Source organism: Camelina sativa, chromosome 11 (assembly GCF_030686135.1).
Source record: "Camelina sativa cultivar CO46 ecotype springtype chromosome 11, ASM3068613v1".
NCBI classification, from domain to species: Eukaryota; Viridiplantae; Streptophyta; class Magnoliopsida; order Brassicales; family Brassicaceae; genus Camelina; species Camelina sativa.
In genome coordinates, this window is record NC_141890.1 from 32,309,148 (window position 1) to 32,327,991 (window position 18,844).

The 18,844-nt window shown below is 37.6% G+C and overlaps 1 protein-coding gene, 1 non-coding gene and 2 pseudogenes across 2 annotated transcripts; 2 read left to right on the forward strand and 2 right to left on the reverse strand.

The window, feature by feature from the left end:
* Positions 1-2,805: 2,805 nt before the first annotated feature.
* On the forward strand, positions 2,806-3,999 carry LOC147934700 (uncharacterized; annotated as a pseudogene).
* Positions 4,000-6,295: 2,296 nt separating this feature from the next.
* LOC147934701 (small nucleolar RNA R71) lies at positions 6,296-6,402 on the reverse strand. Its single transcript, XR_015573449.1, has one exon. It is a non-coding gene; the product is annotated as a small nucleolar RNA R71 (small nucleolar RNA).
* A 4,385-nt stretch (positions 6,403-10,787) lies between these two features.
* Positions 10,788-11,981, forward strand: LOC147934702 (uncharacterized; annotated as a pseudogene).
* Positions 11,982-17,444: 5,463 nt separating this feature from the next.
* On the reverse strand, positions 17,445-18,149 carry LOC147934703 (uncharacterized). The gene has a single exon (XM_087472746.1). It carries the CDS (start codon positions 18,147-18,149, stop codon positions 17,445-17,447), a length of 705 nt encoding a protein of 234 aa, XP_087328872.1.
* Between the last annotated feature and the right edge of the window lie 695 nt (positions 18,150-18,844).

Sequence of the window (18,844 nt, forward strand, 5' to 3'; positions counted from 1 at the left end):
ATCTATGTATTTATTAAACATTCTTAAATTTCTATAAGAATATTATATTATTAAATATTAAGATCTTAAACATGTTCTCCCAATAACTAACTTTTTAACAAAAGTTCTTAACTACTGATCTTACATTATTTTCACAATATTTATACTGTAAGAACACCCTAAACTGATCTCCCTATAAACATGTCCTTACGGTCGGCATAGAACACCCTAAACTGATCTCCCTATAAACATGTCGTTACGGTCGGCATATAGTGGAATTATCGTTTGTCTGAGAAGTAGATTCATTTCCTAGGAAGTGGAAGCGTGGTTTGGCCATTCAATATTGTAGATTAATAAACTAAAATAGTAGCAAACGTACGCATCGTTAGTGTAATTTTATAAGCCGAACTTTAGTGGAGATTTCTCATGTGGTTTCATTTAAAGAATTAAGTACAAAAGAAATGTGTGATAATATAATAGAGAGAAATGAGTTGGTGTGTTAGAGTACTAGGAAATAGTTCTCGGCAAAATAACCGGTAACCAAATAATCGACTGAACCGAACTGAAAAAAATCAAACTAAAACCGAACCGAAATTCTTCAAATAACCGAATGATTAGTAAAATTCTATATTCAAACTAACCGAAACAAAACCAAACCGAACCGACAATTAAATGGTTAACCGATATGTCTCAATACTTAGAAGATACCCAAAATAATATACTTAATATTATGCAAAAATTATAAAATAAATTTTAAATATTAATTATTTTTACATTCAAAACAATTAAATACTTTAAATAATCAATATATCTAAATGTTCTTATTTTGAATTTACAAATTTCAATACTATTTTGTAAAATCGGATCAAAATTTTTTACCCTTTTTGTATTTTTGTAATGTATTATTGGTTAATTCGGTTACTTTTGGTTATATTAGTTTTGTTTGGTTAATTTCAATATAATTTATGTTTAGTTATGGTTACCTCTTCAACTACCGAACCGAAATTTCTAAAATATCCAAATAATTATTATATTACTATCCAAACTAACTGAAACCGAACATAACCAAACTGAAACTGAACGGTTAACCGAATGTCCAGGCCTATTAGAAAATATCGAAACTATGTTGTTGTGGTTAACCATCCGACTTATTGACCTATTTGCTTATTAATCAATTTTTATAATGTACTTATAGACCAATATGACTCAATCCAACAAATGCAAGTATTGACTATAATCACACGCTTTTAATAATTTTGTTTTACAGCTTTAGACGACACGAGACTATATACTTGTGTCAAACATTTTCAACATAAAATTATCAGACATTCAAACCGTAGGATTTAATATCCTTTATATATTAAGTAGAAGGAAAAAAAAAAGCAGTAGTGTATTTCATTCCAAGCAATGTATATATATCGATTTTTTTATAGGGTCGTTTTTATGTTATTAGCATTTGTAGCAACTATAGTGTGCACATTATACCTTTTCATTTAGCAGTTCATATTACTGTATACCTTTTCAAATTTTGTATTTTTGTTAATTATAGTTTTTATTTATTAATGAAATTGAAATATGAGTTTGTGCAAAAATACCTCACACTGTCACACGTATGTGGTAAACGTGGATACCTCTCCTAATATTCAAGTGTAATACATATGTAATAATATTATATCAACCAATATCAAAATGAGTCAATTTGAGTAACACATCGTAAATCTAAATTTTTAAATAATAATATTACAATAAGTAATAAAATTAATAATGCATATAAATTTATACAAATTTTAGAAACGAGAAAAACGAAACGTGTATAAGAAAAAACACATTCAAAATGCGTTTGCAATGTGGGAAATTGGGAATGTCGGAATGGGATAAAGCCAAAAGAAAAATAGATTATAATTTCACAATACTGTTCACAATATGAACACTGGCCAGAAAGACTTTAATTTTCTCAATGATTGATCACAAACTCAGAATATAATATACAGCCGTCAGAAGGTCTTATATATATACAATCAAGAGATTTACAGGGATTTTTACACAAAATACCACTTCTTACGCCAAATGTTTTGTTTCTGTCCTTTTTGTCAATAATTTACAATTTCATCATTTTTACCATTTTAAAATATTCCATAATTTTTTCATAAAACACATATTTCATAACGGAAAATATATCCTAAACATAACTGGAACCTAATAAACACAAACATTATGTGTAAATTTGTGTTCTAGATATCAAAAATGACATTTTGAAAGTTTTTGGACAAATGGCAAAACTTATAAAGTAATTTACTGAATGTTTACATCATGTAGATCTTTTTCAAATTAATGCATGAGATTTGTGAATGCCTAACTTTTCAATTGGTCTTCATGAAATGTTTTCATATCTAAAACTAACTTTTTCCTCTTTTTCCCCCAAAGCATCATTCACAGTGCTTATCTTAATTGGTGATAATTAAAAAGTTTCATAAATTATAACAAATTATAATCTTACATAAACTATGCAGTTGATTACATTACAGTTTTAACATATATTACTTTATTATATTTTATAATAGTAAATGTTTCACCACTGTTCCTATTAGGCTATAAGGCCCCCCCTCAGCTTATTCACTAGTATATTGTCGGTTTGTATAGATCAATTAGGTCTAAGTTGTATATTGTATATAAGGCTCTCAGCTAGCCACCGTAATCAATAAGAAACTTATTTTACTGCCTCTTGTGTTTCTTGATATGGTATTAGAGCACAAAACCTAACTACTAAAAGGTTTTGTAATCTATCATGTGATCTCTCCTTCTCTTGACCTAACTTCCTTCTAAAAGATGAACACCAAATCCGCTCTTTCTAATACTACAGCTCCGGCTCGTGTTGTAACACGACGAAAGATTTCACCATATGATCTTACTTCAGGAGACAATCCTGGTACTCTAATCTCCAAACCTCTTATGCATGGACCTAACTACGACGAATGGTCTACAAATTTGCGATTGGCTTTAAAGGCAAGAAAGAAATTTGGTTTTGCAGACGGCTCTATTCCTCAACCTGTTGACATTGATCCTGACTTTGAAGATTGGTCTGCAAACAACGCTTTGGTGGTTTCATGGATGAAACTCACCATCGACGACAGCATAGCAACATCGATGTCTCATCTCGATGATTCTCACAAGCTCTGGACACATCTTCAGAAACGTTTTGGAGTTAAGAATGGACAACGTATTCAGCGCCTCAAAACAGAGTTAACGACTTGTCGTCAAAAGGGTTCCCCTATTGAAACAACCCGCTGGTTGAGGTTCTTCCCTTAACAATGTTTCTGCTCCAGGTCTTAGTGCTAATGCAACAAGTTCGTTTTCATCCTCTTCGCTGACTAATGCCGATCGTATTGGTATTACTGGTTTGAACGAAGCACAATGGAAACAGTTGGTCCAACTGCTTGAGGAGCTAAACTCAACATCCTCTGCTCAAAAATCTGGTACATTCTCTCTCAAATCTTGGATTATTGATTCTAGAGCTACACATCATATGACTGGCACACTTGATTTCTTACGTGATGTGAGTGATATGCCTCCGGTTCTTATCAAACTTCCCGATGGCCAATTTACAACTGCTACAAAACAAGGGTGTGTTCATCTAGGATCATCTTTAGAACTTCATGAAGTGTTTTTTGTCAATGGGCTGCACTGTCATCTGATCTTGGTCTCCCAATTGACTAAAGCACGTCATTGCATTTTTCAGATTACTGACAAAGTTTGTATTAATCAGGATCACACCACACTGATGCTGATTGGCGCCGGTAAGGAGCTGCATGGCTTGTACTTTTTCCGAGGAATGGAAACAGCAGCGGTAATGACGAACTCGGATTCATCTTCCCAACTGTGGCATTGTCCTCTAGAACATCCTTCTTTGAGATCTTTAAAGTTGTCGAAGTTACTGCTACTAATATTGCTTTTGATTCAAAGACATGCGAAATCTGTATTCAGTCTAAACAGACAAGGAATTCTTTTTCTTTTGAGTTATAATAAGACGAGTTTTCCTTTTGAATTGGTGCATCTTTGGGGTCCGTATCAAACAACTTCTATCTGTGGCTCTCGTTATTTTCTAACTCTTGTTGATGATTATTCTAGTGTTGTATGGTTTTATCTTTTACCTTCCAAACAATAAGCTCCAATACATCTTCGGAATTTTATTGCCTTAGTCGAACGTCAATACTCTACTAAAATCAAAACTATCCGGAGTTATAATGGTTCTGAATTTGTTTGCCTCATGATATATCATAGTTATTAGGTGTTTTTAGCCATGATATAATAGAGTATTTTTGGTGTTTTTAGAGTCTTTTTTAGGTTTTATAGGATTTAGCATGGATATGAGCATAATGGAGCTAAATAAAAGGATTTGGAGCATAATCAAGCATTGAGGCTGAGTTACGAAGTTGGGAGACCAGTTCAAGAGTAAGCATCGATCGATGCTTCATATATGTCGATCGATGCATAGCCAAAGAAGACAAATTGGAAGTTTTCCCACAAGTTTTGAAGATTTACAGAACCGCCCCAAAGTTTTCCATATTTGCATCATTAGTCCCTGGACGTGTTTAGGAATATTTATATGATTTTTATGGTCATTGTTTAGACCTAAGTTATTTTCTGCAACCTTTTTGAGAGAAGAAATATTGAGACCTTTTGGGAGAGAGATTTGAACTCCTTCGAGAGAAGAATTCCTGAACTCCGTTCTTATTTCTTGATATCTATTGCTTATTATTCAGAAAAGATGTTTTGTTCTTCATTGAATATGTCTGAGTAGTTTGCTTGTTAGGTTCAAGGTTTTTCACAAGAATTTTATGATTTATTAGATCTGTTTATTTAGGGTTCAATTATCTTCTGTGATCTTCATCTTAGGTTGTTCTTCATATTAATTCTTGATTGATCACCTACAATTCATACCTTAGGAAAATAAATTGATATGAGAATATAATTGATTTTCCTAATAAAACCTTTTGATGAGCAAAGTTATTTCTTGCAAAGAGATTTGATTTAGTAATTTTGTGAACAATCTAAACTTGTTTTTAAAGCTGATTTATTACCTAGAATTTTGCAAAGAGATTTGGATTTACTGGTTTTAAATTTAGATAATATATGCAGTGAGAACTAATTTATTTTACAAAAGAGTTTAGAGTTCTAGATTTGATTTAAATTACTTGAAACCCTATTAAATTATTGATTTAATATTCTGTAATTTCCTGAGAAATTCCCCACGCCTAACGTTTTTAATTCCTGAATTTACAACACTTTTGAATTCTATTTTTGCATTGCTTTTAAATTAATATTTTGGTTTTGCATAATTAAAAGATTATTAAATCTATTGCGTGAATCTAGAGTCTTTGTAGATTTGATCACTAAGTACTACAATTGATCTCTTAATTTGAAAGAGTAGCTCATGGTTAAATTTGAGCGTATCAAAATTTGGCGCCGTTGTCGGGGACTCTTTTGATTCACCATTAGATTAAAGTCTTTGATTTTGTCTAAATTTTAATTTTTCTATTTTACTCATACGCTTTTTTTTCTTTCCTCTTGTGTTTTTCAGGTACATGCCTAAGCCTAGCACCACGAAAAATCCTACTGGTCCAATTGTTAAGCTTACAAACCAAGAGTTAGGACAACTAGAGCGTGATAACACAAAAGCAGCCAAGTCAGCGAAGATGGCCAATACAATCATATTGAGACCTGATGAGGCTGTAGTTTTGAGGGATCAAGAGGGTCATGTGTACAACGGGTTCTTGAGGAAGAACTCGTCGTGGTCGATGAGAATGCACGTTGCGTCGACCGACGCACTGACGACATCGATCGACACAACCAAGAAGGCATCGGCCGACGCAACATTGGCATCGATCGACACAATGCCAGAGCCGTGGAAGGTCACAATCAGGTTAGACGGGACAACAATGGAGAGCTTGTTAAGACTCTTGCGGACTCCAACAGACCAGACTTATTCTATGAGAACCGCTCCGCAATTGTCCCTCCTACATTCTCCAGGAATGATTTTGAGTTGAAGCCTGCCTACTTTACTCTTGTCGGCCAAAGAGCTTTCCAGAAACTGCCACATGAGAAGCCCTTAGACCATATTGAGCATTTTGAGGATATAGTCACAAGCATTAGGGCTAATGGAGTTACAGAGGACTATCTATATTGCAAGCTCTTCCCCTACTCTCTTGCTGGGGAAGCATCTCATTGGCTAAGGCAACTGAAACCAGGATCTCTGAAGACCTGGAATGATATCAAGGTGGCATTCCTCGACTACTTCTATGATGATGCAATATCCGATGAACTAAGGATAAAGCTTTCTACCTTTAGACAAGGACCTGTTGAATCTTACAAAGCTGCTTGGGTGTGGTTCAAAGCATACCAGAGAGACTGTCCGCATCATGGGTTCTCAGAGGTGCAGTTAATTAGTATGTATTTTCAGTGGTATTGACTGGAGATATCAGATGGCTTTGGATGTTGCTAGTGATGGGAACTTCAAGACTAGGTACCCAGATGAAACGGAACAATTGATTGAAAGACTAGCCTCAAGCAACAACACTAAGAATGCGGACTTAGAGCGAAAAAGAGCACATGAAGGCAATGGTTCAAATCAGTTTGCTGCGGTGAATGCTAAGTTGGATACAGTGCACAATCTTCTTGTGGGAAAGAAGTCTGTCCATTTTGCTGAAGTTGTTGAGACTTTTGAACCAAAGCCAGAAATTACAGAAGATGTCAAGTATGTGTATGGAGCTGGATATCAAAATCAGAGATTTGGTCAAAAGAATTCATTCTCAGGAAATCCAAACAACAACTTCACTAGGAACTATGGTTCTTCTTCTTACCAACCCCTCCCTCCACCCAATTCAGAGAGCAAGATGGAATCAATGATTGAGCAGATTCTTCAAGGTCAACAGAAGTTAACAGTAGACTTCAATAGGAAGATTGATTATGTATACACTGAGTTGAATGGAAAGTTTGAAGCATTAAACACTCATGTCAAGAAGCTGGAGAATCAAGTAATTCAGACTGTTGGGTCTGTTAAAAGACAAGAAGAACTTATTTCTAGAAGAACAGAGATGAACCCCAAGCATGCTTGTAATGCAATTTTGGTGAAGGAAGCAGATGATGATATGGTAGTGGAGCTAGCATCCACCGATGCACAGCAGCATGGTGATTGCATCGATCGACAAAACATCAGGATTGATCGACACCCCCCACGAACAGCTTCGGTTTCCCTTCAAGTTCCACCATCTGATTCAGAGCAAGCTTATAAACCGAAGGCTCCTTTTCCTAAGCCTAGGAGATCCAAACAGGAGATTGAAGAAGCTAGATGCAAGGCTATGATGGACAAGGTGATGATAGAGATGCATTTGATTGATGCAGTCAAGTTTTCTCCTGGTATTAAGCGATATGTGAAGAGAATGGTTACCAATGGTTTGAGTCCTGAGGAAGGAGCACTGCTTACAAAGGATGTCAGCTCAATTCTGTTGAAGCAGCCTCCACAGAGGAAGAAGGATAAGAAGCAGGAGTTGGTTGTCTCAAAGGAAGTAAGTCCAGTGATTCAAAGTAGGATTGCAAAGAAGTTACCAGATCCTGAAAGCTTTGTACTTGATTGCTCTATCTCCACAGGAAGGTTTCCTCACTCACTTTGTGATCTTGGCTCTAGTATTAACCTGATGCCCCATTCTGTTGCTGTGAGACATGGGATGACGGATTTCAAGCCAACTAAGATCTCTTTTATCTTAGCTGATCAATCCAGAAGAATTCCTGAAGGTGTCTTGGAAGATATTCCTATTCAGATTGGAGATTGCATGATTTCCACTGACTTTGTGGTGCTGGAATATGACAAAGAGCCTAGTGATCCACTCATCTTAGGACTATCATTCTTGGCTACAGTTGGTGCTATCATTGATGTTAAGAAGGGACACATAGCCTTGAATGTAGAAGATTTGGTTATGAACTTTGAGATGGACAAGCTGAGAAGGGTTCCCACTATTGATGGTCAGACGATTTCTGTGGAAATTGTTTCTGATGATGATCCGCTAATAGAGCTTCATGGAGACATTACTGCTGGGTATGTCAAAGAGATGGAGACTGTTGAGGAAGTGAGTAAGCAAGCTGTTAAGCTTGAAGATTGGAGTGGAGATCATCTAATCAGTACTAGAGACCATGATGAGGTTCTGATCCATGACAAGTTGCTGGTAGATGATGTTTTTGTAATGGAAACACGGATTGCTGAGGAAAGTTGCAGAATCGTTGAAGAAACACGAGTTGCAGGCCCATCATCGATCGAAGCATCTGTTGTATCGATCAACACACCTCCACGAGTTGACCTGGACTTGTCTAAAACCGAAGATACTAGAGTTGATTTCTTAGCTGCAAGTCCTAGACCAGTTGTAAAGCTGAAATCTCACCATTCTATAGTTCAGAACCCACAGGTAAGGCCAAGTTATGCATCTTCCTCAACCAAACCTTCTCCTATCATTAATAAGAATTTCAAAGGTATAAAAACTGTTTTGCTGTTAACCAAGCCACGAGATTATCGTAGAGCGCTTGTTTCTTCTGTTAATGATTTTGCAGAACTTAAAAGAAAGTCACCCATACCTCAGTCCCGCCCTGGTCATGTTCCTCACATCCTTGGCAGACCTCATGCACCTAAAGCTTATACACCCCCTTGGATGAAGAGGACATTCTCTCGGAAGCATTCATTGCCATGTTCCCATCCACCGGATGCCTGAGATCCGACATAGTCAAGCTAATAACTGAAAACAAGTGCTTAGTAGGAGGCAACCTACTCATAGGTTTTTCTTTTCCACTTAAATTGAGTCATTTTTATTCTTGCTTTGAGTCAGTTTGAATTTGTATTGAATTATGAACTTCTATCTATCATGTTGCGTTTAATCTTGTGTTTGAGTGATTCTTAGCAGTGCTAACATCCAAGGAATGAGAAAAACCCAAATTAATCGCATCTAACTTAGGAGTAATGTTCGAACTCTCTGCATTTGCAGAGTGCATCGACCGACACACCATCGGCATCGGTCGACACAGAACATCCGGATTGATAACACGATTTTGTTCACAATTTCAATACTTATTCGTTTTTGTTTATTTTTCTTCACCAATCTCTTACTTGATAACACTGGGGACAATTTCGTTTTAAGTCTGGGGGAGGCAGTTACTAACTACGTTTTTGTTTTTGAGCGTCAGTCCAAAAAAAAATGGTTTTATTGAGTCAAAATTTTGTTGGGAACTATGATTTTTCTTTTTAGTGTACCGCCTTGGTTGATTAATGCTGCAGATTGAATCCAGAATCCGACTAATGAAAAATCCAAAGGCTGACCAGTAAACCAGAGACATCCGAATTTCCAACAGAATTCAAAAAAGTCTTAGGTAATTTCTGCGCTTTTCTTTTTACCTCATCAAGGAGATTGATGTTCATAGAGCTTGACTCCTTGTTCATACTTGACAAGTAAGATTTCAGAAAAAGAAAATGGTACTCCTCTCCCTTATTGAAGTTTAAAAGATTATTCTTGAGAGCTTTGTTAAAAAAAAAACAAAAAAGAGAATAAAAGATGAGATGATTTTGATCAGTTTAGAGAGATAGGGAAATTACATGTGACCTCATTATTCTACTCTTGAGTCAAATGATCACACAAAGCTTGGAAGCGAGGGGTAGGTAAATTACCGATGACCCCATTATTTGCCGACAACTTTGAGTAAAAAAAAGAAGAAGATAAAAAAAAAACAAAGCAAAGCTCTAAGGAAGATAAAATGAAATAAGTCTCGGGGAGAGAAAGAGTACCACATGTGGTAAAAGATATGTCTTGCTTGTTATGGTATAGTACGGGAATGAGTCTAGAAGGTTCTTGACATTGATCAAATTGATGAGACCCACCGATGAAGGCTTCAAGGAGGAAGTAGTGGAATTTGGTTTGAATTTGGGATGCTATGAAAGTCAACGGAGAAGTACATGGTGGTTCGATTTGGATTTATCTGCTAAGCATATGAATTATGGTTTGGATGACCATGGCATTACATTAAAAAGAAAATGAGTTTCTGCGTCAAACCTCTTTCACAGGTCTAAGTTTATGTTTTGCTTGAGGGCAAGCAAAAGTTAAGTCTGGGAGAATTGATATATCATGGTTATTAGGTGTTTTTAGCCATGCTATAATAGAGTCTTTTTGGTGTTTTTAGAGTCTTTTTGAGGTTTTATAGGATTTAGCATGGATAAGAGCATAATGGAGCTAAATAGAAGGATTTGGAGCATAATCAAGCATTAAGGCTGAGTTACGAAGTTGGGAGACCAGTTCAAGAGTAAGCATGAATCGATGCTTCATATGTGTCGATCGATGCATAGCCAAAGAAGACAAATCAGAAGTTTTCCCACAAGTTTTGAAGATTTACAGAACCGCCCCAAAATTTTTCATATTTGCATCCCTGGACGTGTTTTAGGAATATTTATAGGATTTTTATGCAGTTGATTACATTACAGTTTTAACATATATTACTTTATTATATTTTATAATAGTAAATGTTTCACCACTGTTCCTATTAGGCTATAAGGCCCCCCCTCAGCTTATTCACTAGTATATTGTCGGTTTGTATAGATCAATTAGGTCTAAGTTGTATATTGTATATAAGGCTCTCAGCTAGCCACCGTAATCAATAAGAAACTTATTTTACTGCCTCTTGTGTTTCTTGATATGGTATTAGAGCACAAAACCTAACTACTAAAAGGTTTTGTAATCTATCATGTGATCTCTCCTTCTCTTGACCTAACTTCCTTCTAAAAGATGAACACCAAATCCGCTCTTTCTAATACTACAGCTCCGGCTCGTGTTGTAACACGACGAAAGATTTCACCATATGATCTTACTTCAGGAGACAATCCTGGTACTCTAATCTCCAAACCTCTTATGCATGGACCTAACTACGACGAATGGTCTACAAATTTGCGATTGGCTTTAAAGGCAAGAAAGAAATTTGGTTTTGCAGACGGCTCTATTCCTCAACCTGTTGACATTGATCCTGACTTTGAAGATTGGTCTGCAAACAACGCTTTGGTGGTTTCATGGATGAAACTCACCATCGACGACAGCATAGCAACATCGATGTCTCATCTCGATGATTCTCACAAGCTCTGGACACATCTTCAGAAACGTTTTGGAGTTAAGAATGGACAACGTATTCAGCGCCTCAAAACAGAGTTAACGACTTGTCGTCAAAAGGGTTCCCCTATTGAAACAACCCGCTGGTTGAGGTTCTTCCCTTAACAATGTTTCTGCTCCAGGTCTTAGTGCTAATGCAACAAGTTCGTTTTCATCCTCTTCGCTGACTAATGCCGATCGTATTGGTATTACTGGTTTGAACGAAGCACAATGGAAACAGTTGGTCCAACTGCTTGAGGAGCTAAACTCAACATCCTCTGCTCAAAAATCTGGTACATTCTCTCTCAAATCTTGGATTATTGATTCTAGAGCTACACATCATATGACTGGCACACTTGATTTCTTACGTGATGTGAGTGATATGCCTCCGGTTCTTATCAAACTTCCCGATGGCCAATTTACAACTGCTACAAAACAAGGGTGTGTTCATCTAGGATCATCTTTAGAACTTCATGAAGTGTTTTTTGTCAATGGGCTGCACTGTCATCTGATCTTGGTCTCCCAATTGACTAAAGCACGTCATTGCATTTTTCAGATTACTGACAAAGTTTGTATTAATCAGGATCACACCACACTGATGCTGATTGGCGCCGGTAAGGAGCTGCATGGCTTGTACTTTTTCCGAGGAATGGAAACAGCAGCGGTAATGACGAACTCGGATTCATCTTCCCAACTGTGGCATTGTCCTCTAGAACATCCTTCTTTGAGATCTTTAAAGTTGTCGAAGTTACTGCTACTAATATTGCTTTTGATTCAAAGACATGCGAAATCTGTATTCAGTCTAAACAGACAAGGAATTCTTTTTCTTTTGAGTTATAATAAGACGAGTTTTCCTTTTGAATTGGTGCACTGTGATCTTTGGGGTCCGTATCAAACAACTTCTATCTGTGGCTCTCGCTATTTTCTAACTCTTGTTGATGATTATTCTAGTGTTGTATGGTTTTATCTTTTACCTTCCAAACAATAAGCTCCAATACATCTTCGGAATTTTATTGCCTTAGTCGAACGTCAATACTCTACTAAAATCAAAACTATCCGGAGTTATAATGGTTCTGAATTTGTTTGCCTCATGATATATCATAGTTATTAGGTGTTTTTAGCCATGATATAATAGAGTATTTTTGGTGTTTTTAGAGTCTTTTTTAGGTTTTATAAGATTTAGCATGGATATGAGCATAATGGAGCTAAATAAAAGGATTTGGAGCATAATCAAGCATTGAGGCTGAGTTACGAAGTTGAGAGACCAGTTCAAGAGTAAGCATCGATTGATGCTTCATATATGTCGATCGATGCATAGCCAAAGAAGACAAATTAGAAGTTTTCCCACAAGTTTTGATGATTTACAGAACCGCCCCAAAGTTTTCCATATTTGCATCATTAGTCCCTGGACGTGTTTAGGAATATTTATATGATTTTTATGGTCATTGTTTAGACCTAAGTTATTTTCTGCAACCTTTTTGAGAGAAGAAATATTGAGACCTTTTGGGAGAGAGATTTGAACTCCTTCGAGAGAAGAATTCCTGAACTCCGTTCTTATTTCTTGATATCTATTGCTTATTATTCAGAAAAGATGTTTTGTTCTTCATTGAATATGTCTGAGTAGTTTGCTTGTTAGGTTCAAGGTTTTTCACAAGAATTTTATGATTTATTAGATCTGTTTATTTAGGGTTCAATTATCTTCTGTGATCTTCATCTTAGGTTGTTCTTCATATTAATTCTTGATTGATCACCTACAATTCATACCTTAGGAAAATAAATTGATATGAGAATATAATTGATTTTCCTAGTAAAACCTTTTGATGAGCAAAATTACTTCTTGCAAAGAGATTTGATTTAGTAATTTTGTGAACAATCTAAACTTGTTTTTAAAGCTGATTTATTACCTAGAATTTTGCAAAGAGATTTGGATTTACTAATTTTAAATTTTGATAATATTTGCAGTGAGAACTGATTTATTTTACAAAAGAGTTTAGAGTTCTAGATTTTATTTAAATTGCTTGAACCCTATTAAATTATTGATTTAATATTCTGTAATTTCCTGAGAAATTCCCTAGGCCTAGCGTTTTTAATTCCTGAATTTACAACACTTTTGAATTCTATTTTTGCATTGCTTTTAAATTAATATTTTGGTTTAGCATAATAAAAAGATTATTAATTCTATTGTGTGAATCTAGAGTCTTTGTGGATTCGATCCCTAGGTACTACAATTGATATCTTAATTTGAGAAAGTAGGTGAGGGTTAAATTTGAGCATATCACCTCACCTCATTTTTTGCTCAGCACGGGATAATCCATGAGACATCTTGTGTCGGTACTCCTCAACAAAACGGCAGTGTCGAACGAAAACATCGTCATATCCTCAATGTTGCTCGAACACTTCTTTTTCAAGCTGGTCTTCCCACTAAATTTTGGAGTTATTGTGCACTTACTGCTGCTTATCTTATCAACCGAACTCCTACACCACTTCTTCAAGGCAAGACGCCTTTTGAACTGATTTACAACCGCTCTCCTCCAATGAATCATCTCCGCGTTTTTGGTTGCCTATGTTATGTTCATAATCAAAAGCATGGAGGAGATAAGTTTGTTAGTCGTAGCACCAAGTCGATTTTTCTTAGGTATCCTTTTGTGAAGAAAGGATGGCGTGTTTACAATTTAGACACGGGCGTGGTTTCTATTTCTCGCGAAATTGTTTTCCGCGAAACAGAAATTCATTTTCTCATCTCTGATATTGCTCCTGCGTCATTATCTTCGTCTGTTACGGTGTCAGATTTTGACATTGATGATCCGATATCATCTTCTTTGGCCTTACCGTCCACTACACCGGTTGCTCCGACAGTTGCTGATATTGCTGTTTCACCGTCTCCCGCACCTGCTGTTACCAACGCTGACACTACCACTACTGTTAATGATGCATTCCCGTAAATTGAATTATCCTTCTATGATGAGGAGATGTCTTCTCCCACTACTACATAATCCTCTAGTCCACTAACAACTCCACTAGTCACTACTCCTACTTGACTGGTTCTTATTCTGACTAAGCCTCAAGTCAAAGTCTAACTTAACTAACAAATTCCTTCCCTAAATTGACACTCATGTGAGTATCAGTTAACTTTGGCATTTCGACGAGCCCTCTCAGCTCCTTCAGCTTCTTGAATGTATCCAGCTTCAACGGTTTTGTCATGATATCAGCAATTTGATCCTTTGTTCCACAGTGCACCAGCTCCACTCTTCCTTCTTTGGTTAAGTTTTTTAGGTAATGAAATCATACCTCAATATGTTTGTTGCGCCCATGATGAACTGGGTTCTTTGACAACTGAATCATTGAGCTGTTATCACACTTGATTGTGATACAGTCCTCATGATCCACTCCAATCGTGTTAAGCACCCGTGACATCCAAACCCCTTGCATCACACATGAGACTGCAACAATGTACTCGGCCTCGGTTGTTGAAAATGCAACGATGGGCTGTTTCTTTGAACTCCAAGACACTGCTCCTCCAGCCATCAAGAACACAAAACCAGATGTACTCTTCCGATCATCTAGATTACCGGCATAGTCACTGTCCGTATAAGCTTGAAACTCCATGTTTCCACCACGCTTATAATGATATTAACCTCTATTGTATTCTACACGTACCTGAGTACTCTTTTCACCACTTGGAAATGTGCTTCTGTTGGATTCTCCATGTAGCGGCTGACAAGACTCACTGCAAACTGCAGGTCTGGACGTGTAACAGTGAGATACATTAAGCTCCTAACATCTGCTTGTAGAGTGTGGTATCTAACACTGCTCCGCCTCCTTGCTTTGAAAGCTTTACTCCTGGAGCAATCAGATTGTTAACTCCATTGCTGGTCTCCATCTCGAATCTTTCAAACACTTCTCTAGTAAATTTCCTCTAGCACATATAGACACCCTCCTCCTTTTGCAAGATCTCCACACCAAGGAAGTATCTCATCTTCCCAAGGTCTGTCATGTCAAAGTTCTTCTTCATCGACTCCTTGAACTCGAGAATCAACCTTTCACAGTTCCCAGTAAATATTAGATCATCTACATACAAACTCACAATGAGAATCTGACCTTGTTCCTTTGATTTGACAAACAGAGTGTGCTCAAAGTCGCATTTCTCAAATCCCTCCCTCATGAAATAGCTTTCAATCTTGCTGACCCAGGCCCTTGGTGCTTGCTTCAACCCATACAGCGCCTTTCTCAACCTATAGGCCTTGTTTTCATCTCCAAGCTTAACAAATCCTTGTGGTTGATCCACAAAAACAAATTCGTGCAACTCCCCATGTAAGAAAGCGCTTTTCACGTCGAGCTGGTATATGGTCCAGTTTTTCCAGACTGTTGTGCCAATGATCATTCGTATGGTGTCCCACCTTGCTACTGGAGCGTAGACCTCACCATAGTCAACCCCAAATCTCTAAGCATAACCCTTTGCAACTAATCTGGCTTTAAACTTGTCTACCTCACCATCTTCATTGTACTTGGTCTTGAATATCCACTTAACACCAATGGTTTTAGTGCCTTTAGGTGTTTCCACAAGTTCCCAGGTTTGATTTCTCTCAATAGAGTACCATGGCTTCTCTCCATTCAGCATGTCTCAAAGCTTCGTCGTAGGTTACAGGATTTCCAAGTGGAGTAACTACTTGCAATCCAAAGTCATCATTCAGATAGTCATCGACAAATAAAGCTGCAACTTCTTCATCTCTGATTGCTTCTCCACACTCATTGTCACGCAAATAACTAGGAGGTGCTCTCTCACGTACTGGTCTGCCTTGATGAAACGGAGCTATAACTTCTCCGACTCCGACTTCTTCATCACTGCTAGCAATCACCTCGGCTTCCTCGACTTCTTCCTGAAAATATTCTTCCTCACCTTCAATATTTTCTCCATCGTTCTCCCAAGTTAGACCAGTTGATTGACTTGCAGCTTTTGTCGTCGAGCTTTGTTCGTTTTGCCTCTGGAATGTGAACATGACCAATACACCCAAATACTCGAAAATGCTTCACATTCGGCTTAAGACCACTCCAAACTTCTTCTGGTGTTTGATCTTGCAATGCATTGGTCGGACTGCGGTTAAGAACATAGGTTATCCACTTAACTCCCTCTGCCAAAAAAAACCTTTGGCATCTTCCTTTTTGACAGAGTGCTTCGAACCAGGTTCATAATGGTTTGGTTTCTCCTCTCTGCTACTCCGTTCTGTTGTGGTGTATAGGTTGCTGTCAACTGTCGCTTGATACCGTGATCTCTACAGAACACTTCAAACTCCTTTGAACAGAACTCTCCACCTCTATCTGTTCTTAAACATCACACTGACAAACCAGATTCTTTCTCCACAAAAGCTTTAAAATCTTTGAACTTCTGGAAAGCTTCAGACTTTTCAACAATCAAGTAACTCCACATTTTCCTACTGTGATCATCAATAAAAGTCAGGAGATATCTCTTGTGACTCATGGAGACCAGAGTGATTGGTCCACATATGTCAGCGTGTATCAGCTGCAGGTTCTTGGAAGCTCTCCATGTGCTCTTCTTCGGGAGAAATTCACGTTTCTGTTTTCCCACCAAGCAGTTCTCGCATTGTGGGAGTCGAGGACAGGAATCCCTGTTACCATTCCCTTGGAGCTTAAGCTTTGAAGACTTTTTTAGTTCAAATGAGCAAATCTACAGTGCCACAGATGAGTGTCGCTTGTTGTTTCCACTTGAAGCGCCATGTCTGAGCTTATCATTTGAGCAATGATCACAAACATTTGGTTTGCAGTCATCTGAGTTTCGACAATGAGCCCCTTAGATGGATGGTAGATCTTGCATACTCCCTCTTGGATCGGAAACACTAGGCTCCTTTCTTGCAGCTGACCAATACTTAGCAGATTGTTACTAAGCTCAGGAATGTAATACACATCCTGTATTACTTGTATCAACCCATTCACTTTGAGCTTTATGCTCCCTTTTCCTTGCACCATCATCCTCGAGTTGTTTCCCAGTTTCACCGAGTGTCGAAAACCTTCATCGATGTCAACAAACAACTTCTTTGTTCCACTCATGTGATTACTGCAACCACTGTCCAGAAACCACAAATCTTCCATCTTCGACCCAGTCAGCTCCACTTGTGCCATCAGTAGAAGTTCTTCCTCCTCATTGAACTCTACATAGTTCACTTGCTTCTCTAGACTAGGACATTTGAACTGAAAATGTCCTAGCTTATGACACTTGTAACACTCAATCAACGCCTTGTTGAATGATACTCCTTTTTCACGTCCCCTGCCTTGACCTCGGAAAGAGCTTCATCTTCCTCTTCCCCTTGCTCCACTCCAGTTATAGGCTTCATGGGTCACTTTCAACACTTGCTCTTCTTTTACGATTCCTTTAGAGTGTCTTGTTATCTTCTGCTCATGACATCGTAAAGAGCTTTGAAGTGCATCCACGGAAAGACTATTTATGTCTTTGGATTCCTCAGTTGAGCACACTACATTGTATGTGAACTTTTCAGAGAGTGTCCGTAGGATCTTCTCCACAATCTTGGCTTCCTGAATCTCTTCTCCAAGATTTCCCATGTCTGTTACAACTAGCAGCACTCTTGAGAAGTACTCTACAATTCTCTCTGTTTCTTTCATCTCCAGAATCTCAAACTCCCTTCTCAAGCGCTGAAGTTGTGCTCGCCTCACACGCTCATCGCCTTGAAACTTGGTTTTCAAAGAATCCCACAATTGCTTGGCCGTGTCCTTATGAATTATCTGTTTCAGAATCGACTTGTCGATTGCTTGAAACAAATAGTTCTTCACCTTCAAGTCAGTCACCTTCTTATCAGCTAACTCTTGTCTCTGTGCTCCATTGAGGATCTCCCCACGAGCTGGCTCAACGTAGCCTTTCTCGATCAAATCCCACCATTCCTTGGATCTCAAGAGATTCTCCATTAGCATACTCAAATGCTCAAAGTCACCATCAAATTTTGGAATTGCAAGCATGCTCTGACTCTCTCCTGACATCATGTTTCACTCACCCTTTTAAACTCACTCTCTCACGAAATTCTCACCACTCAGATCTAGCTCTGATACCAATTTGTTATAGTAAACTAGAAAACAGAATGATGAGAACAAATACTCGGTTCTACTCTTATTCATCGAAGGCCTTAAATAGCCGATTACAAGAAACAACTGCCTCCTACATTATCGGAGGTCTTTAACAACATGAAACAACAACTCCACTAACAACTCCACTAGTCACTACTCCTACTTGACCGGTTCTTATTCTGACTAAGCCTAAAGACAAAGTCTAACTTAACTAATAATTACTTCAGGTGTTGAGCCCACTAGTTATACCAAAGCTATTCTTGATGAATTGGCGCAATGCGGTTTCCGATGAAATTGTTTCACTCTAAAAACTTGGTACTTGGACAGTTGGAGATTTACCTCCAGGAAAGAAAGCATTGGGTTGCAAATGGGTATTTCGTCTCAAATACAATTCAGATGGTACACTAGAACGTTACAAGGCCAGACTGGTTGTCCTTGGAAACAATCAAACAGAAGGTGTTGATGATATCAAAACATTTGCTCTGGTTGCAAAAATAGTTATGGTTCGTGCGTTTCTTCAATAAGTTGTTTCTCTTGATTGGGAAGTACATTAGATGGATGTCCATAACGCTTTTCTTCATGGTGATCTGAATGAAGAATTCTATATGAAGTTT